This window comes from Podarcis raffonei, chromosome 17, assembly GCF_027172205.1.
Source record: "Podarcis raffonei isolate rPodRaf1 chromosome 17, rPodRaf1.pri, whole genome shotgun sequence".
Taxonomy (NCBI): domain Eukaryota; kingdom Metazoa; phylum Chordata; class Lepidosauria; order Squamata; family Lacertidae; genus Podarcis; species Podarcis raffonei.
The window spans coordinates 14,604,487-14,620,024 of record NC_070618.1 but is presented as its reverse complement, the minus strand read 5'-3'; the positions used below and the strand labels follow the sequence as shown (position 1 = coordinate 14,620,024).

The 15,538-nt window shown below is 43.7% G+C and overlaps 1 protein-coding gene across 3 annotated transcripts in view; it reads left to right on the top strand.

The window, feature by feature from the left end:
- The window catches only part of PLPPR1 (phospholipid phosphatase related 1), a 109,666-nt gene extending 95,046 nt beyond the window's left edge, over nt 1-14,620 (top strand). For 2 of the 3 annotated variants that reach the window (XM_053371634.1, XM_053371635.1), the window contains exons 4-8: nt 592-724; nt 5,551-5,801; nt 11,130-11,306; nt 12,090-12,221; nt 14,174-14,620. In XM_053371634.1, the coding sequence (XP_053227609.1) occupies nt 592-724; nt 5,551-5,801; nt 11,130-11,306; nt 12,090-12,221; nt 14,174-14,206 (726 nt within the window). In that variant the 3' untranslated portion in view covers nt 14,207-14,620. The remainder of the gene's footprint in view (nt 1-591; nt 725-5,550; nt 5,802-11,129; nt 11,307-12,089; nt 12,222-14,173) is intronic. The other variant, XM_053371636.1, reaches the window with a different exon arrangement.
- Nucleotides 14,621-15,538: the final 918 nt, after the last annotated feature.

Genomic DNA, 15,538 nt, shown 5'->3' with positions numbered 1-15,538 from the left:
TGCTTTCCCTGAGCAAAGTTGCTCCTCCATAGACCTGCTTTTAATGCGCTCCCCATACTCCTGCCAAGTTGACAGTGGTCAGTCGTAATATTGAAAGCCCAGTGAGAAAAGCTTCAGGTTAACAGTTAACAGGCAGAATCTCCAACAGTTCCCTGTGCTCTGGAGAATGAAGAAAAGAACAAAGAACTTTAGGATTGGGAGTCAGGAACCAGCGGTCTCCCAAGTCAAACCCAACCCTTTCAATGGTGCTAGATATCCCCACACCAGGTACCAGCCCTGTTGGGATCAGGTAGCGAAATTTCACAAAAAACACAGGACCATGGTCAAAACAATTTTGGTTAAGGATCTGGCCACGAGAAAATTAGGTCTTGGGGAATTAAAGTAGATGGTGCCCATTGGTTGGTTGGTTTTACATGTCAAGTGGAAGCTGAGTTCTGATCTTTACATCCAAAGAAAATGCAGCTTTGGCAATAGGTTTGGGTAACATGTCATTTCATCCTTGAACTCCAATAATAAACAACCTTGGCTTCCATGACTGCCATATTTCCCTTCTGTGGTTTTCACCTGTCCCCACCCACCTCCTGTTCGCAGATTTTTATTGGAGAGATATCCATGTACTTCATCAAGTCAACCAGAGAAAGCCTGATTGTCCAGGAGAAAACCATTTTGACAGGAGAATGCTGTTACCTGAATCCGTTACTTCGGAGAATTATTCGATTTATAGGTAAGCCATGATCAGTGCCTTGCAAATTAAAATACTGAAGTGACAGGCAGGAGATCCCAGGAGGTCTTAGTCGCGTAGCTTTTGAGATTTTAGCAAACATTGGCCACCACCCTTTTGAGTATATATTTCCAACCATGAGGCTAGAAGTTGCTTTTCTCCATCTCAAAGCAAAAGCTGTTGAATTCTGCAGCCAGCATCACATTCCACTGCTTTTCTGCTCTGCATAATACAACCCCCTGTGTGTATCCCAATCAGCTGCTCATAATGTTTCCTGGGAAACAATGCTAATGTCTATCAAATTTCCCCCTAAATAGTATTGCTGATGCTTTATTAATTTTCATCTCTGGCATTTTTTTCCTTTCCAAGTTTAATTTAATATTGATACCACAACTTTGCAACACTTAGCTCCAAGTAACACAGGGAATTCTCATGTGAATAAACATCCTCTGTTATTTGCTCACCAAAGACCCAATAAGATTAATTGCTTAGAAACTGGTATTAAAAAGCGAGATCCAGCTTCTGTTGCCGTTGAAGAGTATTTTGGTCTGTCACTTTCAATCAACATATCGTCCCACATCTTTAAGAAACTGGCTTGATATATTGATTTGTAGGTTGCCCTTAACCATGGTTTCCCAGTTCAGGAAACTGTGGCTGAACAACCCATACTGAAGCTGGGTGCAAAAGGTGGGCAGGGGCAAGGAGGGAGCAAATTTGTTAAACTGTGATTTGTTGGACTGGGTTATTACATCTTAACTGGGCCAAAGTGTATTTGGAACAATGTAAGTATAATCATTAGATCAAAGTTCATCCTAGTTTAGTGGGCATGTAAAGCGGTCATTGGCAGAGCAGACAGAGGTGAATGGCAAATGTGCTAATTCAGTGTTTCCCAAACATTTCTCCCCACAGACCACTTGAAATAAGGGTGTGTAAAAGCGTAGTAAAATTTGCATGTGTTGCTCCGCCTACTTTTCCTCTCGCTCTGCCCACCTTGGCAGGTTGCCCAAAAAGGAATGTGCCCAGGTTGAAAAGGGTTCCCTATCCCTGCTATGTAATAATTGTATAAGAACTGGATTTTTCAAGCCCAATAACAGCATTTAGCATGTATATTAAGACATCTAAGCCAGTGTTCCCAATTAGGGGTCCAGGGACCCCTCGGGGTCTGCAGAATGCACCCAGTGGGTCTGCAGCCCCATCCTTTGCCTCCCCCACAACTAATTTTTTTGCCATTTTTGCATGGTAATATCTGATTTTTTCGTATACATTAAATCCTTTGCTTATTAGGGGCTACCCCACATTTTGTTCAGAAAACTGCTTTGCAGAGGTAACTACCATAGAGTTATAATTTTCAAAAGTAGGGGGTCCTTGGCTTGGCTTTTGAAAAATAGGGGGTCCTCAGTAATCAGCTAATTGAGAACCGCTGATCTAAGACATTCTGAGTAATTCACACCCATTATATCAGTCAACCTTATAAGAGCTCTGTAGGATAGGCCAGCTTGATCATCCCCATACTGCAGATGGAGACCGATACTGCAGGAATGGCAGCTTATGTAAGGCCCTCTTGCAAGTGTATGGTTCTGATGAGATTTGAACTCAGACCATCTTGCCTCCCAGCTCACACTCATAATTGCTACTGCTTAAATCATTTCTTAGTCCCCTATTGGAATTTAAGGCACAGTCTGGGAGACAGCTGGGGGCAGGGGAGGGTGGGGGGGATGGAGTCCAGGTATCTTTAGGTTTTATGTTTTTTAAAAAAATACCCTTGAACTTTAGAAAGCCTCTGGGTTGTATTGATGGAGTAATAATGTGCCATTAACAGAGACCAAGAGGACAGCCCTCAGCACCATTCTGCTGCTCCAGCACATTCTGCAATAAACCAATCAAATATTATCGCCTGCAGGACCAGTGGTAAAAGCGCTTAGGCTGAAATGCTTGTTTTTGGCTATCATTTAGGTGCTTCTCAGCAGCCTTTGTTTTTAATTAGCGTTTGTCCCTAAGCGTTTCCTCTCCACCCCCACCCCCCATGGAACTGGGGCTGGTTGGAGTTTCTAAATCCTAGATTGACTTCCGTTGTAACATTTTTGCAGTTTGCCTATGTGTGCCAGCTTCTGCAGCAATTCTGTCATTGCTAGTTGCATACATCCAAAACCATTTCCTGCGTATGGATCCTCGATGCCACCTGCGCAGAGATATGGGTAGACATGAATTGGAGTCCTTGGGAATGTCGGAACAGTGTGAAAGAGCCATTTCTCTGTTAATGTCAGGGAGCAGACTCAGAGCTCAGATCGTTCGTAAAGCAGAAAAAGAAACACTTGGCTAACTTACATTTACAGTGGTACCTCGGGTTACATACGCTTCAGGTTACATACGCTTCAGGTTACAGACTCCACTAACCCAGAAATAGTGCTTCAGGTTAAAAACTTTGCTTCAGGATGAGAACTGAAATTGTGCTTCAGCGGTGCGGCGGCAGCAGGAGGCCCCATTAGCTAAAGTGGTGCTTTAGGTAAAGAACAGTTTCAGGTTAAGAATGGACCTCCAGAACGAATTAAGTACTTAACCCGAGGTACCACTGTAGTTTCTTTATTAAGGAAAGCAGAACAGATGGACACACTGAGATGTCTAAAGGTTGCTCCTGTCTTGATGAAGCAGTTGCCCAGACTGGCTTGTAGCTCCCCCTTCACTCCTTAGCCCTCTGTGTCAGGACCCTCCTTCTGTCTACAGTGAGCTCCAAGGGACCCTCTCTGTGTCTGCCTGGCTCTCTGCTCAGCATCATGCAATAAACACCTCATTCTAGGAGTAGGAGGATTGCAAGCTGTGAGCAGAGAAGCTGTGAGAGTGGCTCTGTGGTAGAACTGCCTAGTCTATGTCCCTCCTCTGTGCTGGGGCACCTGCCTGTTTCCTCCTCTTCACTATCTCTCAAGCTCCTGCCTCTAGCTCTTCCCAGCTCTTCCTTTCCTCTGGGGTGTGGCTGGTTTCCCACTGTCAGTACGCCTTTCAACCCATGTCAGCAACTGGGCTCAATAGCTGGTTCTGCCCCGACTGGGCTAGGCAACTGGAGCACTTTCAGAGACCTTCCAATCCTGGAAAGCAGGTATCAGTGCACTGGGGCCACAACTGTGCATTGTGAGCACCAGACTCATGCAGAGTATAAATAACCTGGAAGCAAGCTGTGAAGCATAACTTCCTTTTATTTCTAATAGCTACTACAAACTAATGAACTACTGGCTTGCATGAGTGTTACATCTCCCACTCAGCCATCTAGTCACTACAGTGGTACCTCGGGTTACATATGCTTCAGGTTACATATGCTTCAGGTTACAGACTCCGCTAACCCAGAAATAGTGCTTCAGGTTAAGAACTTTGCTTCAGGATGAGAACAGATATTGTGCTCCGGCGGCCGGCGGCGCAGCGGCAGCGGGAGGCCCCATTAGCTAAAGTGGTGCTTCAGGTTAAGAACAGTTTCAGGTTAAGAACGGACCTCCGGAACGAATTAAGTACTTAACCCGAGGTACCACTGTACTTAATTCATTCCGGAGGTCTGTTCTTAACCTGAAACTGTTCTTAACCTGAAGCACCACTTTAGCTAATGGGACCTTCTGCTGCTGCCATGCCGCCAGAGCCCAATTTCTGTTCTTATCCTGAAGCAAAGTTCTTAACCTGAGGTAATATTTCTGGGTTAGTGGAGTCTGTAACCTGAAGTGTATGTAACCTGAAGCATATGTAACCCGAGGTACCACTGTACATAGATAAGACTCTCTCCACACACAGAGTCAGGCACAACAGCAGCAAGAATACTTATCGCAAAGTACTGGAAGACACAGGATTTACCCACTCTGGAAGAATGGCAGATGAAGATGATTGACTACATGGGATTGGCGGAAATGACTGGCAGAATCCGTGACCAGGGAGAAGAGTCGGTGGAAGAAGATTGGAAGAAATTCAAGGACTATTTACAGAAATATTGTAAAATTAATGAATGTTGAATGATGTTGGACAGAAATTAAGGGGTTTTTAGCTGTAATGTTGTGAGCAATATGGAAGAAAAAAAAACCAAAAAGGGGGTATAGAAATAAGTAAAAAATTATGGTTAAGGATTTGCTGAATTAATAATTTGAATTGGAATACAAGAAGGGGAGGTATGAGGAGGTCAGGGAAATATGTTATTGGAAAATAAGTATTGTGAACTTTATGTGTTTTTAAATTTTTTTGCTTTTTTCTTTTTGATTCTTTTTTTATTGTATTAAATTTGAAAATTTTAATAAATATCTTTAATAAAAAAAAAAAGACTCTCTCCACACACAGAGTCAGGCAGTCAGTCAGGAGCGGAAAAGTAGAAGAGCAGTTTCCGCCCTCTCCTTTCTCAAAACTTCAGATCAGGAGATTCTGTCAATGGGAGGGGTGAAAATATGAACACCCACCACCAGGAGCCAGGATCCAAATCCTCTTCCCCTGTGTTCTCCCGGGGGGGGGGGGCTCTTGGTCAGGCAGCTTCCACCCCTCCTTCTCATCTAGCCAGTCTCTGACATTTAACTGGAGAGATGTGGTAATGGCTTCTTACCTTTGGTCCCACTCTGGTAACATGGAAAGTCAGAAACACAGGTTGCCAAAAGCTTTGCCATGGTTATTCCTACGTCAGCAGTCACTCCCACTTGCTTTTCATATCCCTGTATTACTAGAGCATCCCAGGATTGAGGAGAAGGGCAGGATAAGGGAAGACCTGGCTTGGGGAAAAACCTTGGGGCAGATTTCTCTCCATGCAATCAGTCCCACTAAGCACAACAGGTACGGTAATTCTGATCTTATTTGCTTTCATTTTTCTCTTCCCGCAGGAGTGTTTGCGTTTGGCCTTTTCGCCACCGACATATTTGTAAATGCTGGCCAGGTGGTGACAGGGAACTTGGCCCCCTATTTCCTGACTGTGTGTAAACCCAACTACACTGGGAGTGACTGCCGGGCTCACCTCCAGTTTGTGAACAATGGGAATGTCTGCACCGGTGACCAAGATGCGATTGAGAAGGCAAGGAGGTCCTTTCCATCGAAACATGCTGCTTTAAGCATTTATTCAGCCTTATATGCTACAGTAAGTACATACCAAGTTTCTGCGTTTTATCTCTTATGTTCTATCGCTTGCATTCTCTCACTTAGGAATGCTTTAAAGGTCCTGTTTCTAGGGCTGGGAAATATGTCACTATATCATCCAAAACCAGTTTGAAGTCCATTTTGGGATATCTGTTTCATAATTTTTTACCTGGCAATATATTGCGAATCATGATGACAGCATCTTAAAAAGCAGAGACATCACCTTGCCAACAAAGGTCCGTATAGTTAAAGCTATAGTTTTCCCAGTAGTGATGTATGGAAGTGAGAGCTGGACCATCAAGAAGGCTGATCGCCGAAGAATTGATGCTTTTGAATTATGGTGCTGGAGGAGACTCTTGAGAGTCCCATGGACTGCAAGAAAATCAAACCTCTCCATTCTTAAGGAAATCAGCCCTGAGTGCTCACTGGAAGGACAGATTCTGAAGCTGAGGCTCCAATACTTTGGCCACCTCATGAGAAGAGAAGACTCTCTGGAAAAGACCCTGATGTTGGGAAAGATGGAGGGCACAAGGAGAAGGGGACAACAGAGGACGAGATGGTTGGATAGTGTTCTCGAAGTTACCAGCATGAGTTTGACTAAACTGCGGGAGGCAGTGAAAGACAGAAGTGCCTGGTGTGCTCTGGTTCATGGGGTCACGAAGAGTCGGACACGACTAAACAACTCAACAACAACAACAACATTCTTATTTTAGACATCATGATAGATGGGTAGATTGCAATGTTTAGCTGGTGATATATCACAATATTGAAAACCAGAACTTTCCTGGCCCTACCTGTGACTCAAGACTGAAATGTACAGTCAAAGGATCACGCCATGCTTTTGCTGGACTGTACTTGAAGGTTATGCGACCACATTCTTTCTTCTGATAGACTGGCTTTTTTGTAAATCGGGAGTTTTCCCTGTTTTGCAATGCACATTCTGCAGCCTGAAGTGGTACAGTCTAGCAAAGAAGAGCTCCACTGCATGATTCTGCTTATTATACAAGCATATGAAGCCATCCTGCTGAATCAGGGTAAGGTTCCACCTAGTCCACATTCTGCTCCCTACCTGACCTGCTAGATGTTGCTAGAAAATCTTTAAGGCGAAAGCCCATCCACCTTACATGGCTGATCCACAGCACCTGGAATCTGGCGGCATACATCCTTGGGAAATGGATGTTCTGTTTGACCCGCATTGCTAATAGCCTATCTTACATGAGTTTACCCAATACTCTTAAAAAGTCATCTAAGTTATTGTCTCTATCATTACATCCTAATGTGCTGCAGTCCATAAACCGTGTGGCTTGGCTATCATTATGCTATACTCACTATTAAAGTTATACTGTCGTTGGACCCTGTTAGTGATGACTCTCATCCCTTTCAGAAAAGAATCCCTCCCTTTCGCCATTCTTCATAGTAATAGACAGATTGTCCTTGGTTTGCCTTATTCCCTAGAAGAAAAGATAGACCCCTTGATGCGGAAAGAGCACTTATCACACCAGGAATGGCAGGAATTGCATGTGAGAAACTGATCATTTTCACTGAGCCATTAGAAAATAAAACTGCTGCCGCAGAGTTGGAATGTAGAATCTTTCTAGACAGATTTTTCAAGGGGAGGTGGTTTTATTTTGATTATGCATTTTGTGGTTTTATGTTTTGATTTTATTCTGTGAACCGCCCTGAGATCTGTGGTTATACGGTAGTATATAAATTATATTATTATTAATATAATATAGTATAGTAGTATAAATACTATATTATTAATATAATATAGTATAGCTAGTATAAATACAGATACAGCTCTATCATCTCTATCAAACTCCTTTTGATAGATGCACTGACCCATTGCGCCAGCGTAAGTCAAGTGGGATGCCATAGCTAAATATCACCCTATGACTAGAATTATGTAAAATGTGCAGATTTGCTCCATTGGCACAGAATTTACAGTACAGTCGTACCTTGGTTGTTGAACTTAATCCGTTCCAGAAGTCCGTACGACTCCCGAAACCATCCGAAAGCCAAGGCACGGCTTCCAGTTGGTTGCAGGAGCTTCCTGCACTCATTCGGAAGCCGCGCCAGACGTTTGGCTTCCGAAAAATGTTTGAAAACCGGAACACTTACTTCCAGGTTTTCGGCTTTTGGGAGCCAAAACATACAAGCACCAAGGTGTTCAAGAACCAAGGTACGACTGTACTGTTAATTATTTCTTAGTGCAAACGTCTGCCCAGCTTTGGATAGCTGTGTAATACCAACTTTTCGTTCTGATGAAGAATTCAGCAAACTAAAAAACAACTTTCAGATTCCTGCTTAGCAACAGGAGATGCTCTGCCTCTCTCCTCTTTTGCCTCTCACAATTTGTGTCCCCAGGGAAAGACTTGGGCCTAACCCTGCCCTCTGCATGTGTCTCATTATGTTACACATATGACACTTTGGAGGCATCTGTTGCTAATGACCCGCTGCTATTCTGGGAGGTGGAGTCTTCAAGAAGCCAAGCTGTGTTTTGGAAAGCATAAATCACTGGAGAGGTTTCCATTGTGTTCGCTGGTTTTGCCCGTCACTTTTATTTTAGCACTGCTGTATCATCCTACTTCTGTCAGCCTTGTAATTACCCGCTCACAAATTAGTGTTTGTCTCCTAATTGCTTTTTTCCTTTATTTATTTTCTTTGCCACCAGTGCTGTTGGAAATGATCTGCTGTGGCTTTATAAGTTTTGTTGGAGGGATGGCTCTGAGCACAAAGAAACATCTCACCCAGTAATTAAGCTTCCATTGTCTCCCGAGTTTGTTCGAAAGAGAGACAGAGAGAAAGCACTCCTGCAGGCACTCAGATTTTCTGTTATTTACTAAATTACATAAAATTAAAATGGTGGCTCTTACATGATGAGAGTAGGATCAGTGACGAGTATGTACCTAGCTGTAGGGAAGACTGGTAATGTTAGAATCAGAATTTTAGAATTGGAAGGGACCCTGAGGGTCAACTTGTGGGATGTGATACATTGGTAGCAGTCAAATACAACATTCCTTGTTTTCCTAGAGTGGACATGCAAGGGAATGTTTGGTCCAGCCAGTCGGAACTTCCTGTTTGCTCCTGGGCTGGGACATACTTCCTATTGCATGTGACTAGAGGTGGACATGACCTTACCAGTGCAGGTAACAAAAGCACAAGGCACGCAGCCCTCCTCCCTCTTTTCCATTTTCCTTTTGTCGTGTGAACTGAAGTGACTGCCAGTCTGCAGTCACTGGGATTATTCCCTCCATATGGGGTAGATCCAAATGTACATATTTGTAACTAAGTCTGCCTTCAGGGATCCAACTGTGAACTGAATGTGTGAGTAAACTTCTTTTATATACTTTACACGAGATTGTGGTGTGTTTATTCTTTTAAGGGAACTTACCAGGAAGCTAATAGTGAGAGGCTTACACAAGCCTGCAACCAGTTATCCGCTGTGCGTTTAAAAGGAGAATGTAAAACTCTGCAAAGTTATATAACTTGCTAGTGCAAGTTAGGAAAGATATTAATAAACAATTTCCTCTCCTGCCTCCCTGAAAATTCCCATACATCTAGCCCAACTCCCTGCAATGCAGCTGTCCCATATGGGGATCAAACCAGCAACCCTGCCATTATCAGCACCACGCTCTAACCAGCTGAGCTATCTAGGCCTGTTACAATGCACTCATTAGTGCTTGTATATTTGTAGCCATGTTTTATTAAGCCCATATGATTGCCCCAGAAAACAGTTTTTGAACACCAAAACAATGTTTGTGATCTTGACGATGGGTGGGATATGACAATCTTCACAATGGGTTGTTGCATGTATGGAATGAGATCCACATGTGCAATGGGACTTTGCCCCCCTCTCCTCCTCTTCCTGCAACCCATAATTCTGCTTTGGAAGAACACCCAGAAAAAGGTTTGGGGGGGGTGCACAAGGGGAAGAGAGAGGTAGAAAGTCCCACTGAAGTAGTGAATCTCCTCCTTCCCCACTTAGTGCTTTTTAACGACATTTTATATTGCTTTCAAACCACTGTGATGCTTTCTGCAGATAAAGCCATTCATATGCTACGTTCCTTTCATAACCATTCATATGTTACGTTCCATTCATATGCTATTCCTTTACAGGAATCGTGGTCCCAGGAATGTCCGGGGTGCTTTGCATGGAGTCATTGTGTGAAACCTGCCATTGAATGCGTCTGTTCGGTGTTTGCAATAAATTGTATCTGTGACAGTTGGCTAACCTAATAAAAGAAGCATCACCCGGTTTCAGATCATGCAGTAGAAAAAGACTTAAAAAGGCCAGTCTCCGAGGTTGAATGCAGTGGCTGCTTCCCATGGCTGGTGTGTGTATATGTTTTGTTGTGGATGGGGGCACAACTATTGCATTTCATACTTTGTGCACAGATAGAATATCAAGAGAGTTCTCTGTCTGGGTTTTGGGGGTCATCTGTTTCGGTTTCTCCCTGTTGCTCACCTGTCCCAATCTTAAATTCAGTTCCCCACAGTTCTGCATCCATTCGTGATTTTTATTTCAAGCATTTTTAATAAGCTTTTTACACCCTTTTTCATTTGGGATTTAATTCTGTAAGGCCAAAGAAAAGGGTGTACTTCCTAATGGCACTTAAATCTTTCATTTTAAACAACCAGGACTTGTAAGAAGTCCCACAATACTTTTCATCGGAGGGGGTGTTATTTGCTGTATTTTAAAAAAAGTGCTAGATTTGTTTGAGAAGTCCCACCTTCAGGCCTCGAGGGTCTTGGTGGCTCTTACAGAGGGCAGGCAGGAAGGCAGGCAGCCAGGCAAGTACTGCTCAGGAGAGCTAAAGAGGTCAGCTTCCTCTTGCAAGGTGCAAAGATGGAGGGAATCCAAATGAGCCCTTGAAAGTTCAGCTGTTGTGACACAGCCCTGAGCAGGAGAGCAAAAACACAGTCGAGGGACAAAACAGTCTCAGACAGTGTGACTACCTTTGAGTTCGCTAGCTGCTCAAGCCATCAGTTCCCCTTGCACTGTTCAGAGAAACAGGACACTTTCCTATGAAAATTGTGGTGTTTTTTTAAAAAAGTCCTGAGCAAGTTGGCCAGCATTTTAGCGCCTGTTTCACTAATCCACACATTTTTGCAAGCAGTTTTTCCTCCCGTCATGCACAACAATTCCCTGTCTTTGTATGTATTTTGGCATCCTTGGGTTTTGAAGGGCAGAGGCCTTTCATATCAGGAAGTGAAAACCAGGTAGGTTCTCATCAAAATGCAAACAAGATCCAGTTTCTCCCCTATCCCTATCTGATACAAGTTGTCTCGGGTCTCTTAAGGCCAATCTGGTTTGACTGTGTTTCAGATGTACATCACGAGCACAATTAAGACGAAAAGCAGTCGACTTGCCAAGCCCGTCTTGTGCCTGGGGACTCTATGTGCTGCCTTCCTTACTGGGCTCAACCGAGTTTCTGAGTATCGAAACCACTGTTCGGACGTCATTGCAGGCTTCATCTTGGGAAGTGCAGTCGCTCTTTTCCTGGTAGGTGAATGGTTCTGGTTTATTTATTTTGCTATCCTTTCCACGTTGGAAAAGCCCCACTGTCATGGTGCCCCTAAATTAGGTTGCAAGGGACGCAGGTGGCGCTGTGGTCTAAACCACTGAGCCTCTTGGGCTTCCCGAGCGGAAGGTCGGCAGTTCAAATCCCCGCAACAGAGTGAGCTCCCGTTGCTCTGTCCCAGCTCCTTCCAACCTAGCAGTTCGAAAGCATGCCACTGCAAGTAGATAAATAGGTATCACTGTGGCAGGAAGGTAAACAGTGTTTCTGTGTGCTCTGGCTTCCATCACAGTGTTCCATTGCACCAAGAGTGGTTTAGCCATGCTGGCCACATGACCCAGAAAGTTGTCTGTGGACATACACTGGCTCCCTCAGCCTGAAAGCGAGATGAGCGCCGCAACCCCATAGTCACCTTCAACTGGACTTAACCGTCCAGGGGTCCTTTACCTTTTACATTAAGTTGTAGTGATTCATAATTCTTACCTGTCACAAGAGCTTGGAGGCAGCAAAAGAGCATTTTTAAAAAATAAAATAAAAATGCAGACAACCACACCTGTCCCACTGAGGCAGGACACATGAATGCCATAGTTCCTGGTAGTAGCCAACTTGGGAAAAGGCTCTCATGGTGGCCCTACTATAAACCAGCCTGGATGAGGAAGCATGGTGTCACTCCAAAACAAGACGTTTAGCTACTGTGTCCTGCTAACTGAGGGTCTTCCATCATTGCTGTACTGATCTGGGTTCTCTTCTTCTCCCCCATCCCACAGGGAATATGCGTGGTTCATAATTTCAAAGGAACACATGGAGCTCCTTCTAAATCAAAGCCCGAAGAGCAACGAGGAATGCCCCTGATGGCGTTTCCCAGAGTGGAAAGTCCTTTGGAGACATTGAGTGCACAGGTGCCGTCTATTCTGCCCTCTTGAACCTTTTATTCATTCGGGGTAATCTGGTTTGGTTAGCCGAGACAGACTCCTGTTGCTTCCAAAGCAGAATGCCATATAATGTTAAGGGAAATCAGTTCTTATTTTCACTTGCTCCTCTGTAGCATTTGAGCACCTACATCTCCCATCCCCCCCCCCAAAAAAATCACTATTACCACCTTCTCTTTGTTCCAGATAAACTGGTTGGGCAGTTTTCTGCTGTGTTTTTAACATCTTTGGTGTTTAAAATATTGCTAAAATGTTGAAAGGTAAAAAATAGTTTGGGCAATACCTTCATTTTAATTGGAGCAATCTTTCCCAAATCTTTCCAAAATTCTTCTCTGTCTGTTGTGAAATCCTGGAGAATAGGGCAGACTCCCTTCTGCCAATACCTGTTACGTTCCTCCAGAGAGGGAACAGACACATACGAGCTTGGAACTTTTCCTTCCTTCCTTCCTTCCTTCCTTCTTTCTTTCTTTCTTTCTTTCTTTCTTTCTTCCCTTCCTTCCTTCCTTCCTTCCTTCCTTCCTTCTTTCCTTCCTTTCTCTCTCTCTCTCTCTCTCTCTCTCTCTCTCTCCCTTCCTTCCTTCCTTCCTTCCTTCCTTCCTTCTTTCCTTTCTCTCTCTCTCTCTCTCTCTTTCTTTCATTCTTTCTTCCCTTCCTTCCTTCCTTCCTTCCTTCCTTCCTTCCTTTCTCTCTCTCTCTCTCTCTCTCTCTCTCTCTCTCTCTCTCTCTCTCTCTCTTCCTTCCTTCCTTCCTTCCTTCCTTCCTTTCTTTCTTTCTTTCTTTCTTTCTTTCTTTCTTTCTTTCTTTCTCTCTCTCTCTCTCTCTCTCTCTCCCTCTCTCTCTCTCTCTCTCTCCCTTCCTTCCTTCCTTCCTTCCTTCCTTCTTTCCTCCCTCCCTCTCTCTCTCTTTCTCTCTCTCTCTTTCCTACTCCTTGGGCAGAACAATAAAAAAAACCCTTTCTGCTGGCTGAGTGTTTGTGTGAATTAAACAGTGGCTTCCCTCCTCCCAGCCTTGCCAGCCTCCACCTACAAATCAATGTTAGCATCGATCTGTTAATGCAAACCCCCTGTTCCCAACTGCTGAATGGGTGCTGGAATCGGTCCAGGATCTATTGGACCACCAAGCTTGGGCTTGACTGCTGGGCTTGGGCTCGACTGCTGGCACCAGATTTCCACCAAAATCTATGTCTCCTTCCCACTTTCCACTCCAAGCACTGTGCATCTATGGCCCCACTGCCACATTCAGTCCCACCAGGGCAGAAGCCAGAGTTAGGATTGCCCTTTAACCCAGGAAGCTGCCTCAGACCACATCAAGCCATCGGTCCAGCTCATCCGGTCCTGTCTAAGCCAGGGGTAGCTTAGTACATTTGTACGTGGGTACATTTTGGCCTGAGAGCTAGATCAACCCTTTGGAAGTTACTTACCAGAGTTAGGGTTATCCATTTCCACAGTCACACAATCAATCAATCAATCAATCAATAGCGGAACTGGGTTCCTCACAGTCCCAAAAACAAATTAACCGAAAAAGCCTCAAAAACAAACACACAAAATAAACAGCAGAAACAAAAGTGCCAAACTTAATCCGTTCCGGAAGTTGATTTAACTTCCAAAATGTTTGAAAACCAAGGCGCAGCTTCTGATTGGTGCTGGCACCCCGGAAACAATAGCCGACAGCCGCATTGGACGTTTGGCTTCTGAAAAACGTTCGAAAACCGGAACACTTACTTCCGGGTTTTCGGCATTTGGAAACCAAGGCATTTGAGTACCAAGGTGTTTGAGAACCAAGGTACCACTGTAACCTGCATAATCTTTTGAATTGGTTTCGATTTATTTTGGCTACCTAACTTGAGTCTTGACAATCCAGACGGCATTGTATCATACTAAAAAGTATTCTGTGCTTTGTGTCCTTTCTCTTTTTTTCCATAGAATCATTCTGCCTCTATGACTGAAGTAACCTGATCTGAAAGATGGCAAAAGAAGCTATTTTTTATCGCCCTCCGGTACACAGTACTCCCACAACGACACACAGTTATACTAATTGTCAAAACTGTGATGACCAGTATTATGTTATGTCTAGTTAGAAGCTAATGTTTTGTACATTTTTGTATGAGGAAGTGATGTAGATCACCCTGGAATCCCCCCTCCTTCCACTTTTTTGGTCAGCTTTAATATATTTATGCCAGAATTTAAGACAAAAGGGAGGAGAGGGGAACAAAAATTAAAACAAAAAAAAGCGAGAGACCTTTTCTTGTTTTAAAATGTGTTCTGAGGCACTACATCTTTGGGAATTGTTGATGTTTTGTGATATTTGTACACAGACCTTTTTCGGTTTTGTTTTATATACAATAAATTAAATGAGAATTATAATACTAATTCACTTTTAACATTTTGTTACCAGGGAAAATGCTTCCAGTAAATGAAAGGGGACAATTTTGGTTATTGCTGGTGCAACTCTGTGGTACTTGAATGAAGTTACCCCAGAGTTTCCACAGCATGACCGGGATCTAAACCTTTGATGATGAGAAATATGTATTTTCTGAGTCCTGATTCAACATGAGGACTAGCCTGCTGCAAAGTTTTACTCTTCCTGAATAAGTCCCATGGATGCGCACGGGAGTTGAGCAAAAGAACTCCGAACTGCATTTCAGGATTCCCATACATCTCCATGGAACTTTATCAGGAAATTGATGCAGCAGATGCACGATTGTGAGATCTTCAGGTAGCTTCCTCCAGACTGCTTTCCTTGGGCCTGGGGTCCTCTTTATGTGCAATCCACACACTGCCTTGTGGCTTTTTTCTGTAGTCTTCCCAGCATCTGCTCCCAACAAGGGCTTGCTCACAGGAGCCCACAGACAAAGGACTCTTAAAATTTAAAAATTTAAAATAACGCAGCCTTTGGAGCCGTTACCGTGGAAATTATAGAGAAAGCCCAGATGCACACTCTTGTGCATTGTCTTAAAGATCATTACCATGGATTGCAGGAATAAGTGACGGCAGTTTATGGCCAATGGCTAAATGTTAAGACCCTCAGCATGCAGGACTGAATGTTGCAGGACTGAGAGCTTAGTGAATTTGTTTGAGAGGGCCATTGTGCTGGCTACATTCAAATAGCCAGCACAATATTGTTCGCGTTTTTATACAGATTTTTTTTGATAGAGCCACAAGTTGGGAACGAAACCCTAAAGTGTTATTGCAGTCGCAGGCCAAAGAACAATGGTCTACACAATATGCTTAAGTCCAGCTCGAAGCATATTTTTTTTTAGATATATAAAGACATGCTTCTTAAGACTT